Source organism: Vespa mandarinia, chromosome 9, assembly GCF_050613455.1.
Source record: "Vespa mandarinia isolate Hongniang chromosome 9, ASM5061345v1, whole genome shotgun sequence".
In the NCBI taxonomy this organism is placed as follows: domain Eukaryota; kingdom Metazoa; phylum Arthropoda; class Insecta; order Hymenoptera; family Vespidae; genus Vespa; species Vespa mandarinia.
This window is the reverse complement of record NC_140818.1, coordinates 4,557,121-4,582,974: the sequence shown is the minus strand read 5'-3', so window position 1 is coordinate 4,582,974 and position 25,854 is coordinate 4,557,121. Positions and strand designations below refer to the sequence as shown.

The window sequence follows — 25,854 nt, the reverse complement described above, 5'->3', positions numbered from 1 at the left end:
AAATTCTTTGAATACCGCATGTACTTTCATTGGTATCTTCATGAAAAAAGTTTTTGTAAGAATACTAAACGGTAAAAGAGGATTCTCCGAGAGGAAATGTAAGCGGCAATCGTAAGATACACACAGTGATACTCCGTCTGACTATTTGCGAAGTCTACTCGTTCACCTTGCTCTGTGACATCCTACGTTGAATTTCACGATTCGGTTGGCCGTCGATTGGTTCAGCGAATCGGCGCGAAGTACATTTTTTCTTCCTCAACCTGTCTTGCGGCACCTTCCTTTGCAATGTACAGGAAAGTATTCTTAAAAGGGAAGCTGTGTTCTCTCCTTTGACAAAGATAGAAATAAACCATATTTTACTTCGTAAGTTTCTATTATGCACTGTATTTTTTTTACAAATGTCATACTTCGTATTGTCTTTCGAATCTTTTAGTATAATAGGATATTAATGAAAATTTATCGAGAAATTTAATAATTTGTTCTATTAAATTTTAAATATATATACATACATGGTCTAAAGTCTTGTAATAATCATAAAGTTGTTAAATAGTAAAAGATAATAAAATAAAAGATTTAGTATATATATATATATATATACTATATTATATATATTATATATATATATATATATATATATATACATGTATATATATACATATACATATACATGTTTATAAAAGGAAAAGAAAACATATCTCGTTCGCAAATTATATATATTTGCGAAAGAAAAAAAAGCATATCTCGTTCTCGTATATATATATATGTATATTCGCGTATTTTTTCATATTTATTTTTTCGATTTTAATATTCATTGTGTATTTATTACGTTTCTTAGAATAAAATGAAAATAATAATGTATCTTTATCCGTTCGATCTTCCATATTTATTTTTATCCTATCATTTTAGCCTTTTTTAAATATAAAATCAATTTTGTAATTATATTGAAGATAGAACGAGATCTCGAATATTTTTTACGGTACTTTCTTAAGAAAAGAAAAGATTGCCTAAAAATAAGAATTGTTCGACTCTTGTCCTAAATGAATTATATTATTAATTATTAATTAATTATTAATTAGATTTATATTATTAATTATTAATTATTAATTATTAATTAATTATTAGAATATCAATTGAATGGTACATCCCCTACGAGAAAGATCAAATATAAGTAAGAATTTATCGTGTTCAGGAGTTCGTTTGAAAATGGCTTGACGAACTTTCACTTGTTTTCCTCTTAACTCAAAGTTCTCTTCGATGACCTAGTTACTTATGTACACATACAAATAAATGTTTATATATGTATATATATGTATACGATGCATATCATGCGTTCTTTTTTTTTGTGTTGGATTCCATATAATTGCTGCCGCAGCTTGATGTTGCAGCATCAGCAATTCAAAAGAATAAATAATTATTTTAACTCGTAGTATTTCAAGATATAAATCTATTTTTTTAATCGTTATACGAATAAAATAATAATTATTAGCTTCTTGAAATATATTCTTGAAAATCTAATGAAAAAGGGATAAGAATCATTATAAAGTTATTGTTATTCCATGGATTTATAAATTTTGAAATAAAAAATGCATTACGAGTCTGATTTGGAAAAATTATTTAAGGAATTTGAAATACCTTTAAAAAAAAAATATAAATAATTTTTTTTTAATGTAAACTATGTATTCTTGAGTTTCGTTATTATGCAAACGTGAATCATCTTGTATTTTATTATTGTATTAGGTTTGATGGATTTTTTGTACAAAAAAAGAAAAGAAATAATTTTAAACTGTTTATTAGTCTGTGACTCTTTCTGCGCAGCAATTTCCATGTAGTAAAGGTCATATGATGCAAATATGTATGTTTCTTCCTGGTATATAATGTACATATGTATTATAGATTTAATTAGCTTATGAATAGCATGTAATTAAAACTTTAAACAGTTGTAAGCTTTTAACTATGTTTATCTTTCATTTACGTCTTTATCATTATCGTAATTCGATATAATACATTTTATACGATTAATGTTAATTACATTATTGCACATATATATGTAAATTATATGAAGTTTTTTTATAGAAAATCACGATAATTAATACATTATTATATATTATGAATTATTTTATTATTATTTTTTGTTTTATTTGACTATTAGATTTATTTTAAAATTATAAATTGGATTAAATCAAAATCCACGTGGTCCAAAATCGAATTATGGAAAATATTGCTGTATATGCATGAAAAGAACTTTTGCAAATATTTACTTTTTTGAAACCACATACGTCAATTAAAAAATTTTCCTCGTTCAAATTTATTCTCAAACATTGATTTTCTTTGAAATGAAATTGCCTTTTTTAAAACTATATAATATTGAGTTTCATTTGTTATGCATGATGAAGAATTCATTCATGCTAAATATATGATCGAAGAATTTATTTTTAATAATTCTTAAGATTGTTATATTTTATTATTTAAAATAATGTCTTTCGTAAGCACACAAAATGTTCCGCGAGATTATACGATGCCGGCGATACAGCAACGAATCGCTGAGTTATTAAAAAGAAGAGTTGCATTAGAAAGAGTTCCTGGAGAAACTATAGAAGAACGCCTTGTGTGTAGTTTAAATTATTATATGTAGATGAATTACTTTAATTCATCAATATTTTATTAAAGAAGCAGAATTTCTAATGGATTTATAGGCAAAATATAAAGAACAAAGAAATTTTAGACATGGTCTTTTAAGAAATACACATCAGATGGTATTGGAAATAGCAGCATTTATTTTAAATTTAGCACCAGAAACTTTGGAAGAAGGAATTATTGACAAAGATGAGTATGTGAATACATTTAATAATTTCTTTAAGGAAGGTGGAAAGCGAGCTATTATTATACATTATCAATATATGACACCACCATCAATAGGTACTATATTTTTTTGAACTATTTAAAAGTAATATAAAAATGACATTATCTGTCTATATTATATCTTTTAAACAATTATTTCAGAATCTGGTAGATGGACGCCACAGTATGAAAATGAAAAGCAAATTCTGCGTTGTTGTATAACTGATGGTACTACTGAGCAGTTTTATGGCAAATCAATAATAGTTTATCGCTTAAGAACAGATATTGAATTTGAACCAAAACATTTGATGGATGTTAGTAATTTCATTTATTTATTATTTGATTGATTATATTTGAGAAAATAATTACTCACAAATTTTTTTAATTATAATGTAGAATGAAATATGTCAAATATTGTTATGTCCTTATATTTCTCTATTAATCTATACAGGAAACATATTATGCATATGCAGAAGTTGATCTTACTTCACAAAGTCCTGTTGCTGCGATATCAGATTTAATTTCACGATTAAATGAACCAGCAATAAAAGCTAATGTACAATGGGGTGAATTGTCCAAGACAGAAAGAGGTTTCATAATGGCAAAGAATTTTATATATGATTTTAGCGATTTCTGCGAATTTCTTAGTAGTATGTGGTATTTATATTATTTAAATTATTCAATTGGATATTTAATACTGAGAATTTATAGAAGTTATTGCTTTTATAAAATTATACTTAATTTTATTTTTACATTATTTACAGCAATAAATATTGATCTTCAAGGTATTTTAAACTTCGAAATTAATTGGGATCTTTATAATAAGTATTTGACAACACAACAAGATGTAGAACTAAATGCAAAAAATCGTGAAGTTGTTGAAACAGGAGAAAAGAATGTTCAAATTTGGATGAAAACGATGGAACGAGTTAGAATTTTTATTATATTATAATTTATATTTATAAGGTCATGAATATTATATTCGTTTTTTGTATTAGGCAATTGTGGAAAGTCAGCAATTACGAAGAGAAACTGAAGTAATTGGACCTACAGGTGAACTTGCTTATTGGAGACGATTACTTATCCGTTTTTCATCAATTATAGAATGTATTAAATCACCATATACTCAAGCGTTTATTGAATTAATGATTCGTTCAAATTCCAAATTGATGAAAGTATGTATATTCACTACTTGTAACATTTTGAAAGCTTTCATACAAGCATTTTGACTTATGTTATTATGTTTTTTTTTATATATTAATTGTGTATTAATTTTTTATTTAAAATACATCATGTGTTGCAATTATATAGAAATGGAAGAAATTGGTCAACCATGTTATAACAGTGCAAATATTAGCTCAGGACAATGTAACTTATTTATATGCTTTAGAAAAATTTACTAAACCATTATATAGATTAGATCCAACTAAAATAGGAAAATATTTACCTGCACTTATGTATGTTGTACGTATGATCTATGCTACATCAAGATTTTTTAATACAAGAAGAATGATAACAGCAGTATTTGTAAAGGCACAGTATTTTTCAAATTATTCATTGAATGATTACTATTACGTATAATATTATATTTATGTTTATATTACATTTTATAGATGACAAACCAAATGATATTAGCTTGTAAAGGATATTTAACATATAATGGTACATTACAGATTTGGCATGATTCTAAATCTAGCATAATATCCAGAATAAAAGTACTTTCTATAAATCTTTATTATATAGATATTTTTATTTGATTTTTAATTTCAGAATTAGTTTTTATTATTTATTATACTACTTCTTAGGATTGTATTGCTCTTTACACGCAATATTATGAATATTATGATGAAATGTGTAAAAAAGTAAAAGAATGTGCTGATGAAAAACCATTTGAAGTATCAGATATGTATGTTTTTGGAAAATTTAAGACTTTCAAAAAAAGATTAATAAAAGTGAGTACTTAGATGATTGTGTTATATATAAAACATAAATTTTAATAATAATTATATTTTTATTATAGATCATGGATGTATTTGAAATTACTTTAACATACTCCATTCTCCAAAGTTCTACTCTAGAGGGAATAGATGCATTCAATGCTAAGTTTATAAACTTTTTTAACAGGATTTCCTCAAAAAACTACGATCCTTTAGATCATAGAAAACCATATTTTAATTCAGATTATGATGAGTTTAAGAATGATGTAGCAAAAACTGAAATTGAACTTAGAACATTTTTTTATGATACTGTATCTGTAACAACAAATATTGAAACAGCTTTGATTATAGTAGCGAGGTAATAGTTTATAATATTAATCTTTTACAAAATCGTATTGCTCATTGTTTAATTTGTATTTAATTTTATAATTTATGTAGATTTCAGAAATTAAATTTAAAATGTTTAAGAATTGATAGGAAATATTTAGAACTTACAAATATATATCAAAATGAAATAGAGGAAATGCGAGATAGATATAACGAGGACAGATCTTCTCCACCGATACCGCGTAATATACCATCTATTGCTGGTAGAATATTTTGGATACGACAATTATATAGACGTATTGAAGCACCAATGAATGTGTTTAAGACTCGTAAACGCGTTATCACTCATGAATACATGCAAAAGTGTATCAAATTATATAATGCTATAATTAGTGTTTTTATACATTATGAAATAATATATCATAAATCATGGTATGACTCTTGTGAGATTGTAAGTATAAAATAATAACAAGTTTATATATAATATATATATTATTGTACATCTATTAATTAATATCTAATTTAGGTTCGATTAGCTTTATCAGCTCCATTGTTCGTACGCCATCCAAAAACAAATAAATATTGTTTAAATTTTGATCGTTTTATTTTGGAGGTAATACGAGAATCTGAACATATGTCTAGATTTGGATTGGAAGTACCTGATTTTATACAAATTATAACAATTTGTAAAGAAAAGATTTTTTCTTCATATAATGAAGTCAAAAATTTACTTGAAGAAAATGATGCATTAAGGTATATAATTTTAATGTAACATAATTATTAATATAAAAAGTTATTTTACTGTGATTTTCAGACGATCTATACCAATTATATTCTTGAATTTAATAAAAATTGCATTGATCGATCTTGAAATTGCTTTCCAACCATGTTTATCAGTTATTTCTTGGGCATCCTTGAAAATATCAGATACTTGTGAAAATATTAAAGTAAAACTTCTAGAATTACACAATTTTGTTAAGGAAATAAAAGATATGAAAGAAACAAGAGTAGATGAAATGCTGGAATTAATAAGTAGCACAACATTATTAAAAATTAATAATTATCCAAAAACACCAGCCGAATTTTTAACAGATAATATACATTTTAATAATATTGTTGCTAATGATTTAGAAGTTAAGTCATCAATGGCTGAACAAGTTGTTATAAAAATTATCAATAAATTTATGGATCTTATTACGGATCCTAATTTGCAAGATATTAAATATGATTGGATGGATCCTGAACAATTGACTAAACCAGTTGGATCCGCTACAAAATTAATTAGTGGACCATATGAAACAGGTATATATATCTATCACATATAATGAATGATAAAGACGATTCTGCTTCAATATAGTTTTTTGCATACCAGAAATCAAAGTTCTTGATGTTTTATAGTACTAATATTTAGGTTTCGCGCCTGTTTCTAAAATTATTAATATAACTCAGATACATAATGATTGCATGGAATTGTTTGCATATTTTAATAATAAAATGATGGAAGCTTTGATAAAATGTACTAAGAGTACCCTCGAATTATTGAGAAAAAAAGTAGAAACAACAAGGTATTATTAAAAATTCTCATATAATAATTATCAAATATTATATGCTTACAATACTTTAATTTTCTCTTTCTACAGTTCTTTACTTCCTAATAATTTCCAATTAAATGCTATTCCACTCATGTTCACACAATTTGTCTTACAAATTCCAAATATTGTAACAGTACCATCCATAGAAGAATTGCAAAATAATTTTGAACAAGTTATAATAAGTATAATAAATACTCATAAAAGTATTATTCTATGGGGACAGCGATATCATTTACCTGATAAAAAAATGTCGTTTAATGGTAACATATATTAGAAAAACGAATAAAAATTTTAAATGGAATATTGCTAAGTTAAGTTTTGTTTCACTTATAGAACGTACTACTAAAAATTTAAAAAATTATTATTCAATTATTTCTGATCATAAGGAAATTATTCGAGTTACTATGGGTTTACAAGGTATTATTTTAATGTTGAAGGATGATATTACAACTCTTGGCAATGTAATTTTATTAAATAATATACATTTAAAATGATATTATTTTTATAACATAGAATTAATTATTATAATTTATTTTCTTGTAAATAATAGTCATATCTAAAATATTCATATATATGGGATGAGGGTAAAGAACAAATAATACAAAAATTTGTTGAATCCGAACCCATAACTCAAGAAATAAAAGAAAAATTTTTAGAATATGAGAATTTACTTACAGAGATTAACAATCTTCCAGACTTACATATTATTGGCCCTATAGAAATAAGAATGGGTATGATGATTACACCGATAATTTATTTACATTTTATTTTAATTATAATTTTCATTAAAATTACAGGAAAATTGAAGCTTGCCTTTTCAGTAGAAGCAAGTGCATGGAAAAAATTACTAGGATCTGCATTGTCTGTTAATTATAAAAATAAATTGATGAAGATCAGTGAATATATTAATGAAAAAAATAAAGTTCTTCTTAGACCAATAAAAGATTTAGAGGATGTACGTATTGCCATGAAATGTTTGAGTATTATACGAGATGATTTTATAACTTTTGATATGGAATTGATTTTAATTGAAGAAACTTATACTTTGATGGGACATTTTAATATTGATATATTGAAAGAAGAACAAGATATAGTTGATAGTTTACGTTTCAATTTTAACAATATGTTGGATATGGTACACAACCTATTATTTAATGTGTAGATATTTAATTTTTTATTAATATTATTTTTAATAATAAATTACAATTTACCACACATTTTGCACCAGTTACGTAAATATATGTCTTTTCCAAGTGATCATTTAATCATCTATTTAAACTGTATTTTCATTTTACAATACAGTAATAAAATGTCAGAATTGAATACACCAATAATATAATATATAAAAATACGTTTTTTTCATATTGTTGGTGCATTCAATTTTGACATTTTATTACTGTATTGTAAAATGAAAATATAGTTTAAATAGATGATTAAATGATCACTTAGAAAAGACATATATTTATGTAACTGGTGAAAAATTTGTGGTAATTTGTAATTTATTATTAAAAATAATATTAATAAAAAATTAAATATCTACATAGGCAAAAAAAGTTCAAGAAACTATATGTGAGATGCAAGAGCCATTGAAAAAAGAATTAATAGATGGTGTTGCAATTCTTATAGAAAATGTTGCACAATTTGATATGGACTTTGAATTAGAAGGTCCTATGATTGAAGGAATACCAGCTGCAGAAGCTAGTGAAAGGTTTGCTGCTTGATATTTTATAGTTATTATGTATTTTATTCTATGTAAAAATTATCTTCATAATTTAATCCATATTATTGGATAATAGAGTTGTAGCATTTCAAGCACGTTTTGACGAGTTATGGGATAGATATGAAACTTATAGTAGCGGTGAAACTTTGTTTGGAATACCTGTAAGAGAGTATCCTGAATTACAACACAGAAAAAGAGAACTTAATTTGTTACAAAAATTATATTCATTATATGCACAAGTTATACGAACAATAGATAGTTACTACAGTATAGCTTGGTCTGATATTGACATTGAATCTATTGTAGCTGAATTAACAGAATTTCAAAATAAGTAAGAAAGAATAATAAAATAAAAATTTACAAGTATTCATTTTTAATAAATATTTGATAAATGAAATTAATGTTTCTATTATTATTTAATTTTAGATGTCGGAGATTACCTAAAGCTATGAGGGAATGGCCTGCTTATATTGATTTAAAGAAAAAAATCGATGATTTCAGTGAGACATGCCCATTACTTGAAATGATGGCAAATAAGGCTATGAAAGCTCGGCATTGGGAACGGATGTCCAAGTTATGTCATTTCTTCTTTGATGTAGAATCTGAGACGTTTACATTAGCAAATGCTCTAGAAGCACCTTTATTAAAATACAAAGATGACGTTGAGGTATATTTCACACAATACATTTAAATTAATTTTATAATTAATATCATTATCATATATATTATGTTTTTAATATTATTTAGGACATATGTATTAGTGCAGTAAAAGAAACAGACATAGAACGTAAACTAAAACAGGTGATTGCTGACTGGGCTGTTGTAAATTTACAGTTTTCTCATTTTAAACAAAGAGGAGAATTATTGCTTAAAGGAGTTGAAACAGCTGAAATAATATCTCAACTTGAAGATAGTTTGATGGTGATCAGTTCTTTAATGGCAAATCGGTATAAATTTCATTATATTTGTATTAAATAGAAGATAATTATATATAATATATTTTATAGATACAATACATATTTCAAGAAAGATATTCAATTATGGCAAAAGAAATTAAGTAATACATCAGAAATATTGTCCACGTGGTTAATCGTACAAAATTTATGGGCCTATTTAGAAGCTGTATTCATCGGTGGTGATATATCAAAGCAACTTCCAGCTGAAGCAAAACGCTTTAATGTAAAATAAAATAACAAAATAAGTATAGTTAAAAAAAAGATAAATAATTTATAAAAATATTATAAAATATCATAATAATTCAATATTTTATCTATTAATGCATATGATAATATAGTAGTATTAAAATATTCACATTTATCGAAATAGTCAATTGATAAGTCATGGGTTAAAGTTATGAATCGTGCACATGATAAGCTAAATGCAGTGGAAACGTGTACAGAAGATGAAACTATGGGTCAACTCTTACCTTATTTATTAGAACAGTTAGAATCTTGTCAGAAATCTCTTAGTGGGTGAGTTAATAGAATTAAAAAATATGCTACAAACTTAACAATTATTTGATTTAAAATTAAAATTGGTTATTCAAACAGGTATCTGGAAACAAAACGTGTTATATTTCCAAGATTTTGTTTCATATCTGATCCAACATTATTGGAAATTCTTGGACAAGCTGCTGATTGTCATGCTATACAAAATTATTTAGATGGTTTCTTTGATAATATTGGAAAGGTAATTAAATTTGTATAATATATAATGAATTTTATTTATTAAATATATCTTTATTTTCACTAGTTGGAATTTTCTGAAAAGGAATATGAAAATATTATAGCAATGTATTCTCGCGAAAAAGAAAAAATCGTACTTGAAAAAGTAGTTGTATGTGTAGGTGGTGTAGAAAATTGGTTAAATATGTTACTATCTGTACATCAATTGTCTGTTGCCGCTGTAATTGCACAAGGAATGAGTTTGTTAAATACTCCTGATTTTGATATAATATCATTGATAGATAATTCTGTATTGCAAGTAAGAAGTTTTATAAAATATTATTAAATATGCATATATTTTTTACTAATACATAAAATTCGAACAGGTTGCATTGCTTGCAATTCAAGTTATATGGACTCGTGATGCTGAAGCGGCAATGAATGCATCAAGACGAGATAAAACCATCATGCGTAAAACTAACGAGTGGTTTTTGGATTTATTAAATGCTCTAATAGAAGTAACTGTGAAGGATCTTACATCATATGCTAGAAAAAAATATGAAGCTTTAATTACAATTCATGTACATCAAAGGTAAGAAACAAATAGTTTTATAAGAAAATGTATATAATATTTTATTGCAAAATGTAAAATTTATACTTGAATACATTTTTAATGTATAACAATTATATTTATTTTAAATAAAAAATACAAAATATTGCAGAGATATATTTGATGAGTTATATCATTTAAAAATTCGAAATATACAAGATTTTGAGTGGCTGAAGCAAAGTAGATTCTATTATAATGATGATAAGGAACAAATTCTGATTAGAATTACAGATGTAGAATTTATCTATCAAAATGAATTTTTGGGCTGTAGCGAGAGACTCGTTATTACACCTCTCACAGATAGATGTTATATAACTCTTTCACAAGCCGTTGGTAAACATTGAAAAAATATAAGTTTATAGTGATAATATATTATATGCTATTATTATGCTTATTTATTATTTATATAGGTATGAATTTTGGTGGTGCACCAGCAGGTCCTGCTGGTACTGGTAAAACAGAAACTACAAAAGATATGGGAAAAGCATTAGGAAAATACGTTGTCGTATTTAATTGTTCTGATCAAATGGATTTTCGTGGTTTAGGTAGAATATTTAAAGGATTGGCACAAGCAGGTATTTGGGGTTGTTTTGATGAATTCAATCGGATAGAATTACCTGTACTTTCTGTTGCTGCTCAACAAATAGCAATTGTGCTTAATGCAAGGAAAGAAAGAAAAACACATTTTCTTTTTAGGTAACATTAAAATAATATTTAATCATTCTTAAATCAAACCTTGATCCTAACATTATTTACAGTGATGGTGAAACATATAAACTTAATTACGAAGTTGGAATATTTATTACAATGAATCCAGGCTATGCTGGGCGACAAGAATTACCAGAGAATTTAAAAATACAATTTAGAAGTGTAGCTATGATGGTCCCAGATAGACAAGTACTTTTTTATTAGAGTTTATGTAGAAATTTTATTAATTTTAATATTTTATATTTCAATTTTATTCTTTTTAGATAATTATGCGCGTTAAACTTGCAGCCTGCGGCTTTTTACAGAATATCATGTTAGCACGGAAATTTTTTACACTATATGCTTTATGTGAAGAGCAGCTTAGTAAACAAGTGCATTATGATTTTGGTTTACGAAATATTTTATCGTGTTTACGAACACTTGGTGCACAAAAGCGTGCACGTCCTAATGAATCAGAGGAAACAACGCTAATGAGAGTACTTCGGTATAATCAATTTATTACAGATGTGATATAAATTATCTCAAATATAATAAACACTTATATTAATGATATTATATTTTTTCAGAGATATGAACTTATCGAAATTAGTAGATGAAGATGAACCTCTGTTTATATCACTCATTGAAGATATGTTTCCAGGGATCAAATTAACGACACAAACATATAAAGAATTACAGAAAGGAATAGAAGATGCTACAGTTGATTTAGGAATAATGAATCATCCTGAATGGAATTTAAAAACTATTCAAGTAAGAAAGCAATTATTGTAGCCAAAATGTTAATTATTAACATTTAATAAATGAATACTTATTAACTATATTAATATATATAATTTAGCTCTACGAAACATCTTTAGTTCGTCATGGTCTGATGGTGCTTGGTCCTACAGGAACTGGAAAAACTCGATGTATGTGGGCATTAATGAAAGCTCTAACACAAATGGGTATATTTCATAAAGAAGTTAGAATGAACCCTAAAGTGTGTATAATACATACTGTATTAACATTATTATTTTTTATAAATCTAAAAAGAGATATGTGATTTATTATTCACTTCAGGCTATAACAGCATCACAAATGTTTGGTAAATTGGATGTTGCAACAAATGATTGGACAGATGGTATATTTTCGACATTATGGAGAAGATCTGTTCAAATGAAAAAAACTGAACATTTATGGATTGTATTAGACGGACCAGTTGATGCAGTATGGATCGAAAATTTAAATTCAGTATTAGATGACAATAAAACCTTAACCTTAGCAAATGGTGATCGAATAATTATGTCTTCAACTAGTAAATTAGTATTTGAACCAGATAATGTTGATAATGCATCACCAGCAACGATATCACGCATGGGAATGGTCTTCATTAGTTCTTCTGTATTAAAATGGCATAACATATTAGAGGTAATTTTTATTTGGAATTCAAGGTTTTGCATATTGTGCATTATTAATATCTTTAGGCCTGGCTAAAGACGCGTCCAACTCAAGAAGTGGACATATTACGTACACTATTTCGTAAAATATATGATGATGCTCTTGTATTTGTCTTAACAAAGCTTCAGGCAAAGATGACGCTTTTGGAAGCACTTTACATACGTCAAACTACTGATCTATTAAATGGCTTGCTTACAAACAGTGATAGTAAGTTCACACAAGAACAAGTGTTATGTAATAATACTCTCATATTTGACGTTTATTTTTTTATGTTTTATAATTTTCAGAAGTGTTAAATAACATCCATATAGAAAAATTATTCTTATTTTCTATTATGTGGAGTCTAGGAGCGGTGTTAGAACTTGATGCACGTTATGCTTTACAAGAGTTTCTTTTAGCTCATAAATCGCATTGTCATTGGCCAACTGTAGAAGTTAATATAAATATTATAATTTCCATTTATTACATAATACATTTATATTAATATATTGTAGGAGGATGAAACAATTTTCGAATATTTAGTATCCGATCAAGGATCTTGGATACATTGGAATGATATGGTTCCAGACTTTGAATATCCTTCAGATCATGTTTTGAAATATTATAAAATATTAGTTCCTAATGTAGATAATACAAGAACATTATTTTTAATTGATATAATAGCAAAACAAGAGAAAGCAGTTCTTCTAATTGGTAAAATAATATATTTTTATTAATAAGTGTATTTATATTTTTTTTACATATCTTTTATAAAATAAATATAATTAATAAAATATTATATTGTATATAGGAGAGCAAGGTACTGCAAAAACAGTTATGATTAAAAGTTATATGTCTAATTTTGATTCTGAATATCATCTTCAAAGGTCCTTTAATTTTTCATCGGCTTCTACACCCAATATGGTTCAGGTAATTACAACAAAAATATTAAATATAAATATTAATAATATTTACATGCAAATACGAATAAATATATTTCCATAGCGTGTATTTGAAAGTTATGTTGAAAAACGCGTTGGAAATACTTACGGACCTCCTAGTGGACGAAAACTTACCGTTTTCATAGATGATATAAATATGCCTGAAATAAATGAATGGGGTGATCAAATAACAAATGAAGTTGTTCGTCAATTAATGGAATACAAAGGATTTTATTCATTGGACAAACCTGGTGACTTCAGTACATTACAAGATATTATGATACTTGCTGCTATGATTCATCCAGGAGGTGGTAGAAACGATATACCACCAAGGTTAAAGCGACAATTTAATATTTTTAATTGTACATTACCATCTAATAGATCTATGGATGCTATTTTTGGTAAGTTTTATGTTTATTTTATTATTTAAAATATAATTACATGTTATATATATTCATCATCTTTTTCTCTCTTACATATATTTAATATTTACTCTTTTTATTCAGGTAAAATTGGCCAAGGATATTTTTGCTTGACTAGATTTTCTGAAATTATAGTAAATTTTATACCAAAATTAGTACCTTTAACACGAATCTTATGGCAAAAAACCAAAATGAAAATGTTGCCCACACCAGCAAAATTTCATTATGTTTTTAATTTAAGAGATTTGTCACGTATTTGGGAAGGTATTCTTAAAATTGAAAGGGCCGAATGTGAAACTATTACAACGTTATTAAAACTTTGGGATCACGAATGCTCTCGTGTAATATCTGATAGATTTATAACTGCTGAAGATAATAAATGGTTTCATAATGCATTAAAGCAAACTGCAGAAGAAATTTTGGATACAGAATTTCGATATTATGAAGATGTAGAAACATATTTTGTTAATTTTTTACGCGATCCTCCAGAACCAACAGGAGATGAACCAGAAGATTTTGTCTTTGAAGCACCAAAAATTTATGAGGAGATACCAAGGTGCATAAGTATATTAATTTATGCAGAGTAAGGGCTTTATTCTATATTTAAGCTGAATTTTAATTTGGATGTATTCATTTATTTTTAGCTATAAAGTAGTTATAAAAAGAGTTAAGCAAAATATGGAACAGTTTAATGAATACATACGTGGAATACATCTTGATTTAGTTTTATTCCATGATGCTCTTGTACATTTAATACGGATATCAAGAATACTTGGATCACCAAGGAGTCATGCAATGCTAGTAGGTGTTGGAGGATCTGGTAAACAAAGTTTAACAAGATTAGCTTCCTTCATTGCAGGTTTCACATTTTTTCAAATAACTTTATCTAGGTTAGTATTCTCTAATTTATAATCACTGTCTTTTTATTAACTATATAATAAACGATCAATAAAAAACAATATTTCTAGAATCTATAATGTGGCAAGTTTAATGGACGACTTAAAAAAATTGTATCGTGAAGCTGGTACTGTTAGCAAAGGATTGACATTTATATTTACTGATAATGAGATCAAAGATGAAGCTTTTCTGGAGTATATAAATAATATTTTAAGTGTAGGCGAGATTGCCGGTTTATTTCCTAAAGATGAATTAGATGATATTTATACAATAGTAACACCACTTATGAGAAAAGATGATCCTAAAAGACCTCCACTACAGGATAATCTTCATGATTACTTTATAACACGAGCACGAGATAATCTGCACATAGTTTTATGTTTTTCACCAGTAAGATTTCATATTTGCGCTATTAACTTTTTTTCATTTAATTTTTAACCCAGTATTTAATATAATATTATATAATTTAATATTGTACATTTTTTAATATAATGAAGCATAATTTTTTTTTTACAAAATTATAATTTTGTTTCTGTATTATATAGGTTGGAGAAAAATTTAGATTACGTGCATTGAAATTTCCTGCACTCATATCTGGCTGTACAATGAATTGGTTTAGTAAATGGCCAAAAGATGCATTATATCAAGTAGGTGAACATGTTTTGAATCCGTTCGAAATTCAGTGTACTTCTGAAGTAAAGCAACAATTAATTCAAGTAATGGGTGATATTCAAGATGATGTTAATGATATTTGTGTAGAATATTTCAATAGGTAATAAAAAATTTACAATTTATTATTTATTTATTATTCACTTTGATTGTACCTAATAATTACTTCAGTTGTGATATCAAAAAGGTTTCGACGGCAAACATACGTCACACCAAAGTCATTTCTAGTATTTCTTACTGGTTATAAAGAGATTTATGAACAAAATTTGAATAATATTAATATGCTTGCCGTTCGTATGAGCAATGGTTTAAGCAAGTTAGTTGATGCTGCTATACAAGTTGATGAATTACGTAAAATATTAGAGAAAAATCTACAAGAAATCGCTCAAAAAAATATTCAAGTGGAAGCTGTATGTATTTTTATCAGAAAACTACTTTTATTTCTTATAATCATTAAACACTAATCGTTACACACTATTTTGTAGATAGTAATCACTGTTAATGAGAAGAAAAGTGAAGCAGAAACAGTTAAAGCAACAGTACAGGTAACAAAAAATCAAGCTGAAGCACTATTGAAAGTGATTGCTGCAGATAAATTAGTAGCAGAAAAAAAATTAAAAGCTGCAGAACCAGCATTATTAGAAGCTGAAGCTGCATTGCAGGTATTCAAAATATCAAGTTATTGCAGTTAATCATTATCTCAAATATAACATTTAAATAGTAACAAAAAATATATTTTTTAGACTATAAAAGCATCCGATATTGCCACTGTACGCAAATTAGCCAAACCGCCCTATTTAATTACTTTGATTATGGATTGTGTGTTGATATTATTTGGAAAAAAATTAGAACATGTTAAGCCAGATCCAGAACGTCAATTTTTAGTAGCCTCTTGGACTGAAGCTTTTAAAGTACATAACTGATAATTATGATATGTAATTATTTGTATATAATGTTGTTATCTTAAAATTTATTTATATAGGTTATGACTGATACTAGATTTTTATACAACTTGCAACAATTTCCTAAAGATAATATTAATGGAGAAATTGTAGATTTAATGTATCCATATTTAAATTACCCTTTATATACATATGAAGCTGCAAAGCAGGCCTGTGGTAATGTAGCTGGTCTAATACAATGGACTATTGCAATGGTAGCTTTTTATGGAATAAATAAAGATGTACTTCCATTAAAGGCAAATTTAGCCATACAAGAAGGAAAGTATGAAAGAGCTAATCGAAATTTACGTCAAGCAGAAGCTTTATTAAAAGAAAAAGATGAAGACTTAAGACAAGTGCAGAAAGAATATGATGCTGTGATGCAAGAAAGACAGGTAAACACAATGCTAATATGTGCTGTCTGTAGCGTTAAATCTATATTACACATGTCTATTGTTTATTCTTTTTCAGATAATAGTTGATCAAGCTGAAGCATATCAAGCAAAAACTGATACAGCAACTGCTATGATTGAAGGATTGTCTGGTGAAAGAGTACGATGGACGGAACAAGTAGCTTTGTTTAAATCAGAAATCGAACGACTCGTTGGAGATGTTGTAATATTAACTGGATTTCTTTCCTATTGTGGTCCATTTAATCAAGAAATTCGTGTTTTACTACAACAAAAGTGGTTTGATTTTCTTCGGGATAAGGACATTCCATGTTCTAAGACTATAAACATTGTTGATGTATTGACTGATACAGCAACGGTAGGATTCGTTTATTTATATTATATTTGTTATTACGTTTAATTTGAATGCATATAATATTAATACTGAATGTTATTTCATATAGATAGGAGAATGGAATTTGCAAGGTTTACCCACTGATGAATTATCTATTCAAAATGGTATAATTGTGACAAAAGCAATTAGATATCCACTTTTAATTGATCCACAATTACAAGGTAAAACATGGATTAAAAATAAAGAAAAGGATTTTGAGTTACAAGTGGGTATTGTTATAATTATTTAAATATATATGCACATATACAAAATAACAGTTTATATAAATTTTTCTTATTATTAAACAATGCATTTTTCATTGTAGATAACACTGTTATCTCATAAATACTTCAGAAACCATTTAGAAGATTCTGTGTCCCTTGGACGGCCATTACTTATTGAGGATGTAGCAGAAGAATTAGATCCTGTCTTAGACAACTTATTGGAAAAAAATTTTATAAAGATAGGAACTACATATAAAGTAATAAAATGATTATATTTTTCTTTACATATTTTAATACTTCAGTATTTTTTTATTCTTGTCTTATTTTAGGTAAAATTAGGTGATAAGGAAGTAGATATTAGCAAAGATTTTAGACTTTACATTACGACAAAGTTCCCAAATCCTTCATATAATCCAGAAGTATTTGCACGTGTTTCAGTAATCGATTTTACTGTAACAATGAAAGGTACAATTTTTATTATTATGTATATTGACAGATCTTTACAATTGTCATTTATCTGTATTTAGAGTAATAATTATATAATCTTAACAGGTTTGGAAGATCAATTATTAGGAAGAGTTATTTTAACGGAAGAGGAAGAATTAGAGACTGAAAGAGTACAGCTAATTGCAGATGTAACTGCTAATAGAAGAAATATTAAAGAATTGGAAGCAAATCTTTTACACAAATTAACAACAGTTCAGGTGCATTTATTTGTCATTATTTATTTTTATGCTTACATGTTATAATAAATAAATATTAAAATAAATGTGAATATATTAAAAGGGTCCCTTGATCGAAGATGTAGAGTTAATGACGGTATTAAATACAACAAAACAAACTGCTGCAGAAGTCAATGAGAAATTAAATATTGCAAGAGAAACAGAAATTAAAATAGATGCAGCTCGTGAAGAGTACAGACCGATTGCTACTCGAGGAAGTGTTTTATACTTTTTAATCTGTGATATGGCACATGTTAATTCTATGTATCAAACATCTCTTGTACAGTTCTTGGAACGTTTTGATATTTCAATGGCACGGTTAGTTTCATTTATAGATCATACGATGTATAAGGATGCAAGATATATTAACAGTAAAAATGTGTAATATGTTTCAGATCTGAAAAGAGTCCTGTTATTCATAAAAGAATTCATCATGTTATAGAATATCTAACATATGAAGTGTTTAAATACAAAGCTCGGGGTTTATATGAAATACACAAATATATGTTCAGTTTATTAATGACATTGAAAATTGATCTTCAACGTGGAAATATATCTCATGAAGAATTTGAATTCTTTATTAAGGGTGGTGCAGCTTTAGATTTAAAGACTGTTCAACCAAAACCTTGCAAGTGGATTACAGACGTAACATGGCTACATTTAGTTGCACTATCAGATTTGAGACAGTTTCAGTATATATTAACACAAGTGCCAGCTTCTGAAAAACTTTGGAAGCTTTGGTTTGATAAAGATACTCCAGAAGAAGAAATTATACCGGATGGTTATAATAATTTAGACACGTTCCGCCGTTTACTTATTATAAGGTTTTTATATTTATGAACTTCTATAATATTATATGTATAATTAAAAAAAAAAAAAAATATATAATCTCTCTAAAAAAGAAATTCTTTTCAGAGCATGGTGCATGGATCGAACTCTTTCACAATCTCGTAAATATATAGCAAGTTCTTTAGGTATGCGGTATGCAGAAGCAGTTATTACACTTTTGGATGTAATGCATAGTGAATCACGACCTGATACACCCATGGTCTGTTTCCTGAGTATGGGATCAGATCCTAGTCCAAGTATTGAACAATTAGCAAAAAATATGGAAATTTTATGCAAAAGTATTTCGATGGGACAAGGTCAAGAAGTGCATGCTCGAAAATTGCTCAATAGCGCTGTAACCGATGTTCGTTAAGTGTTTTAAAAGTATTTTATTTGGTAATTATTTCTTGAAGTATCATTTTATTTAATTCAACTTTTTAGGGTTTTTGGGTACTCTGTCAAAATTGTCATTTAGGTCTAGATTATATGAATGAAATGGTTATTTTTATTTTGGAAATGCAATCTCCTCATCCTGACTTTCGTATATGGATTACAACAGAACCACATCCAAATTTTCCTATTTCTCTTTTACAAATGTCTATCAAGTTTACATATGAGCCGCCACAAGGTTTGTTATCTTTTTTATCCTATTAACAATATTTTAATTATTTAATTACTTTTTATTATAGGAGTAAAAGCAGGTTTAACAGCTACATACAGTGGAATGAATCAAATAATGTTAGATCAATGTGATGTTCCTCAATACATACCGTTAATATATGCAGTATCATTTTTGCATACTGTAGTACAAGAAAGACGTAAGTTTGGCCCACTTGGATGGAATATACCTTATGAATTCAATACTGCTGATTGGTTAGCATCTTGTATGTTCATGAACAATCATCTGAATGATTTTGATCCTAAACGTGGTATAAGCTGGCAAACCGTTAGGTATATTTACAAAATTTTAACAAGTTATAATATGTAATAATAATATTTTATGCTTTTCGCAGGTATATGATAGGTGAAGTACAATATGGAGGTCGAGTCACAGATGATTATGATAAACGGTTATTGAATACATTTGCAAAAGTGTGGTTTTCAGATGCACTCTTTCATGAAGATTTTGAATTTTATAAAGGTTATCCAGTATTAAACTACAACAATATTGCTGAATATTTAAAGGTAATAGACTCTATGGTATCAATAGATCCTCCACAAGTTTATGGACTTCATTCAAATGCAGATATTACGTTAGTAATTGATTATAGTTTTAATATATATACATATATATATATATAAAAAAGCTTATTTTGATATAAATATATTTGTCTTAAAATAGATATCAAAGTAATACTACACAAGCTGTCTTAGATACTATAATATCCATTCAACCAAAAGAAGCTGGCGTGGGTAGTGGTGAATCTCGAGAAATGGTTGTAACTAGACAAGCAAAAGATATGTTGGATAAATTACCAACACCATATGATTTTTTTGTAGTTAAGGAAAGGTTTGCTAAGTCATATTTTTCTATTAATATTGTGAAGTAATATTTTTCTCCTATATATTAAATTATGTTTTATGATTTTTAAAGACTTAATATAATGGGTATAACTCAACCTATGAACATCTTTTTGAAACAAGAGATAGATAGAATAAATGTTGTCATTGTATTGTTAATCACTATGCTAAATGATCTATTGTTAGCTATAGAAGGTGTGATAATTATGAATGAGGTAAAATTTGTAATATATATATTTTATTTTTATATAAAATAATGAAAATAAATAAATAAATAAATGAATACAAATCCACACAGCAATTAAGAGATACTTTCGATAATATATACGATGCAAGAATACCTGATATTTGGAGAGTTCGATCATGGGAATCTTCGACGCTTGGCTTTTGGTTCACAGAATTATTGGAACGAAATCAACAATTTTCTACTTGGTTATTTACTGGTAGACCTATGAGATTTTGGATGACTGGATTTTTTAATCCTCAAGGTATAGAGATTTATTTAAATTAAATATGTAATTATGGGTGCAGTAATGATATATTTCTAATTGTTTTTATAGGATTCTTGACGGCTATGAGACAAGAAGTAACACGTGGTCACGAGGGTTGGGCATTAGATAACGTAACTCTGCATAATTCTATTATGCGTTATTATGCCGAAGATATTAAATCTCCACCAGATGTAGGTTTCACATTTTAAATATTTGTAAGAATATATATATATATATATTTCTGTTCTCTTCTAGGAAGGTGTGTATGTTATTGGATTAATTTTAGAAGGTGCTGGATGGGATAGAAGAAATAATATGCTTTGTGAATCAGCAAATAAAGTTCTTTATGTGAATATGCCAGTTGTTTATATTTTTGCCCTTTATAATAAACCAGACAAAGATCCCAAATTATATGAAGTTAGTATATATTTTGCAAAACTCTTCATAAATATAATGATGGAAAAAATATTTTTATAGCAATAATAATAAATATATAGTATATAGTATATAGTATATAGTATATAGTATATAGTTTTAAATAAGTTAGTACAGTTATGTGTATATTTTAATATAATATTTAACAGTGTCCTTTGTATAAGAAGCCACAAAGAACTTATAATCTCTTGGTTACACCACTTTGGCTGCAGACCAACAAACCCCCTGAACATTGGATTTTACGTGGAGTAGCTTTACTTTGTGATAATAAGTAATGAAAAATTATATGATTACTAGTGATATTAATAAATTAATGGTATTAATAATAATAGTATTAATAATCAATTAAATTATATTAATAAATTGTGCCATTATTTGACAATTATTTAATTATATTTAATATAAAGACTTCCACTATATTGTTTCGCGCTTTCGAACTCTATGGTCATTAATGCAGAAGATTTCCAAGAGAAAGAGGGAAATTTGGGAATGATCATATTCAAATCTATTTGCTCTTATAATACTCATACGTTTTAATTGTCTCGTACTCTTTTCTTTCTCTCTTTTTATCTCTTTTTTTGTCTATTATATCTTTGAATTATCTTCGTCTAGACGTACGCGATATTTAACCGTTTCAATGGAAAATTTTGTTAGAATTGATCGAATCATTAGGATAATTTAAAATTTTGTCAAATAAACTTTTTTAAATATTTGAAAATAAAACAATTATTGAAAAATGATTACTTAACCGATCGAATGCATTTATTTTTTCTTGTACTTTTTAAAATATTTAAGAAAGTATTTATTACATTAGTTAGAATTTATTATGGATTTGTTAGTCATATTTTCATTTAGGAAAAAATAAAGTACCGTCAGGATTTTAAGTACATTAGTTATATTTATATTTCGTAATTAATTTGAATTTCGTAACAGAATAATCAGGAGAATATTGGATAATACGGATAATCAGAATATCGAATAATCACAATTATTCAATTTTTAGGAATAATTACTGGGTGTGTTATTTGCAATCAATATTGTGAAAGGCGTTCACTCGCCATAATTTCTGATAGATATGGAATTTTTCCTTGTTTTTTTTTTTTTTGAAATTCTGCAAGAATTATAGAATTTAAAAAATGTATGTGTGTCAACTGTGACTAGTCGGATGTTAAAAACGAACGGATACTCGAAAGGACAGAGATATTTCAAATATAAATTGTCTTTATTTACCATTTTTTTTATTTTTCCATTCTTTTTTTGTAAACGTTTTATCATGATGGCTTTTGTTCGTTCAATATACAGGGTGAGTTTTTTTTAAATTGGGACACTTAAATATTTTTAAAAACAACACATTTTTAAAAAGAAAGTTTGAAATAAAAGTTGTTTGGTTTTTAGAAGATAAACGAAAGAAAATGTATGAGTTATGGAAAATAAGAGAAATATGTACATGAAATTTTAGGAATTAAATTAAAATTCGACTAGTAGTGTTAACGCTTAATAGAAATGTTAAAATCTAATATAAATAGATTTCATTTTTGGTTTTTTTTTTAATTAAATTCTCCATAAAATCATACAAAATTATATAAAAATGTGATACACGAACACCATAGGAATATAAACAACATATTTTTTACGGTAACGTTTATACAGTTATGTTCCATAGCTTTCAACGCATTGCCGTGTTATCCATTAGATATATGTCGTACCTCTATTCACCCTCATGCCACCGTTAATAGCAGGCAATTCCGTGTTCCCTCGGCTAACCCATGTAATTGAGGCAATGTGTGTTAATCAGAGGGTGCCTCATTTGCCACAGGGAATAGTCCAAATTACTTTTGTTACTTGGAACATCTTGTCCCGGTCTATATAACTATGAATTGGTTTTCAAGCTAGTTATTTTATTAAGGACAATGCTATCGGATTCCATATGTACGTATATATGTTATTAATGATTTTACTAAAAAAATATTCGTCAAAAACGAATCATTTTTTTTATTTATTTAGTTCTTATATGGTCTAGACATTGAGAATTACAAATGTTTATATTGTTATTATACTTAATGTTTGTATATACATCAAAGAGTTAGAGAAGGTGAAGGAGAAGAAGGTCGTTCAGAACAGACCTTTTTGGGTGCGGTTGACGTGCAAAGGTATGGAAGTACCTTAAATAAGGCGGAAGTGTCATAATTCTCTCGCGGTTACATGAAGGAAATAGTCTAAGTGACATCTGTTATTTTCGCGTGGGAGTAAACTTATATATATATATATATAAATACACAAGGCGTCTTATTTAAAATTGGACATTTATATATTTTCCTTGAATTTTATATAATTATACTACCGTATCAAAAATATATATTATTCCATTAAGAAAAAAAAAATCGATGGTATTGATATGCCAAAGCAGTGATGAAAGAAAATATTCATATCATATTTCCTTACTTTGAACGATATAATTTTGTCTCGTCAAATTTTTCTTATTACATTCAATTAAAAAAAAAAATAATTAGATGTTCAGTTTTAAATGGAACACCTTGTATATATAAATATCTTGGATAAGTTTCTTCTCCCTTTTCGTCCTTTTTCAACGTAATCCAAGGAAAAAGATAAAGAGTCCGAGGACTTATCCTTTTCGTTTCTTCTATTTTTCTCAAGAAGCGCATTTGAGCGTTGAATAGTTTTTAAGTTGATGGACAGTTCGTAATTTCTTTGATATCTTATAGACAAAGGTTTCGCGAAGACGAGCCAAATTTCGTTAGCCAATTTGCACCGCGTACATAGCTATCCAATCAACCTCTCCATCCGATAGATTGCTCGGTTCCGCTTGGATGCGGTGAGCAGACGATTTCGTCGAATCAATGAGCAGCTGGACTCGTGGCTAACCACAAAACGTGCCTTCTTTTTGATCGATCGCCAAATTTTCTGTTCCTTTCGATTATGGTGAACATATTTATTGCGTTTGCTATAAATTTTGGTTGACGAGAAGAGCTACTCGATTTTGATGCTGGTGCTGATATTGCTGGTGGAAGTAGAGACGGAGTTACGTATGCGGAACGAATCGAGTCATACATACATACATACATACATACATACATACATACATACATACATATATACATATAACAAGCAAGGAAACCTTTTTCTTTTTCTTATGCTCGTCTTTTTTCTCCTTCTTTCTCTTTCATCCTCTTTTTCTACTACTATCTCTCTCTCTTTCTCTCTTTTCTCTTTCTTTCTCTCCCTTTCTTTCTCTCTGGGGACACGTTACACTAAAGGTCGCTGGTCTCATGACCGTCCTTGCCTCCGAACGTTTGGCCTGGAGGTTAGCTCGAGACAACGTCTGTAGCTTAAATGTACTATCTTGCCGGTAAGCCGACCAGAGCTTTCTAGTTTTCGGAATATACGCGGTTACCGAACGCCTTGCTACGTAGGTATGTTTCTACTTCTCTCTCTCTTTCTCTCTCTCTCTCTCTCTCTCTCTTTATTTCTCTATCTTTCTGTTTCTGTGTGTTTCGCTAGCCGTTGAATGCGCCTTGTGGTTTCTCAACGATGCACTATTTCGAACAATAATCGTCCTTCTCAAGATGTGCAAACATCATACTTATGTGCATCGCATGACAACGATGTTTTCAAAGAACTTGAAAAATTGGCACGTACATATCTTCAAATACGTGGTTTTAGCTAACTGTAGATCTAAAGTTTCATGGAAATTTCGATCCTCTTTTTTTTTTACGTATATACCATATGAAATTTTTCATAAATATTCAAAGTACGTTGTCGTGGCATCTTTTTTTTTTTTTAGATATAGATGATTATAGATTATTGTATATATCTGAAAGAAAATTAATGAGAAGAAGAAGAAAAAGGAGAGAAAGAAAGAGAGAGAGAGAATTTGCAAGAGTGGAATTAGTATGATACGCACTTGTCTAGCATACGAAGCGCTCTGAAATTAACCGGCGGTGCAATTTAGCTGGCATCCACTTTGGAGAAATCAGGATAGCTCGATTTAAGAGATAATTCTGATGCATTGGCGACTCCGCATTGCTTTTATGTAAAACGACTGAAATCTTCATTCCTATTTCTCTACGTTTTACGTGCATGCTTCATGTTGCTGTCAAAACAACGGCTTTCTCCTTCTCATTGAAGATAATAATTTTAACTCTCCGAG

The 25,854-nt window shown here is 27.6% G+C and overlaps 1 protein-coding gene across 1 annotated transcript; it reads left to right on the top strand.

Annotated features, from left to right (window-relative positions):
• The first annotated feature begins 228 nt into the window (after positions 1-228).
• kl-3 (dynein heavy chain 8, axonemal kl-3) lies at positions 229-23,873 on the top strand. Its single transcript, XM_085659435.1, has 62 exons — positions 229-363; positions 2,488-2,605; positions 2,694-2,916; positions 3,001-3,152; positions 3,290-3,488; positions 3,603-3,766; positions 3,837-4,013; positions 4,150-4,371; positions 4,452-4,553; positions 4,644-4,790; positions 4,859-5,133; positions 5,214-5,553; positions 5,629-5,855; positions 5,917-6,404; positions 7,492-7,829; positions 8,239-8,402; positions 8,491-8,745; positions 8,841-9,081; positions 9,162-9,361; positions 9,422-9,593; positions 9,741-9,886; positions 9,965-10,103; positions 10,167-10,397; positions 10,465-10,670; positions 10,801-11,021; positions 11,099-11,384; positions 11,447-11,585; positions 11,660-11,880; positions 11,963-12,146; positions 12,235-12,375; positions 12,456-12,803; positions 12,860-13,040; positions 13,121-13,266; positions 13,328-13,526; positions 13,624-13,742; positions 13,818-14,154; positions 14,260-14,731; positions 14,820-15,065; positions 15,144-15,462; positions 15,618-15,844; positions 15,929-16,151; positions 16,227-16,403; positions 16,485-16,652; positions 16,724-17,077; positions 17,154-17,450; positions 17,536-17,691; positions 17,791-17,946; positions 18,019-18,154; positions 18,242-18,393; positions 18,476-18,729; positions 18,807-19,235; positions 19,327-19,603; positions 19,681-19,867; positions 19,929-20,190; positions 20,253-20,492; positions 20,582-20,749; positions 20,834-20,975; positions 21,059-21,248; positions 21,321-21,442; positions 21,507-21,668; positions 21,836-21,957; positions 23,768-23,873. The coding sequence occupies exons 2-62, from the start codon at positions 2,516-2,518 to the stop codon at positions 23,871-23,873; spliced, it is 13,164 nt and encodes a 4,387-aa protein (XP_085515561.1). The 5' UTR covers positions 229-363; positions 2,488-2,515.
• The last annotated feature ends 1,981 nt before the right edge of the window (positions 23,874-25,854 follow it).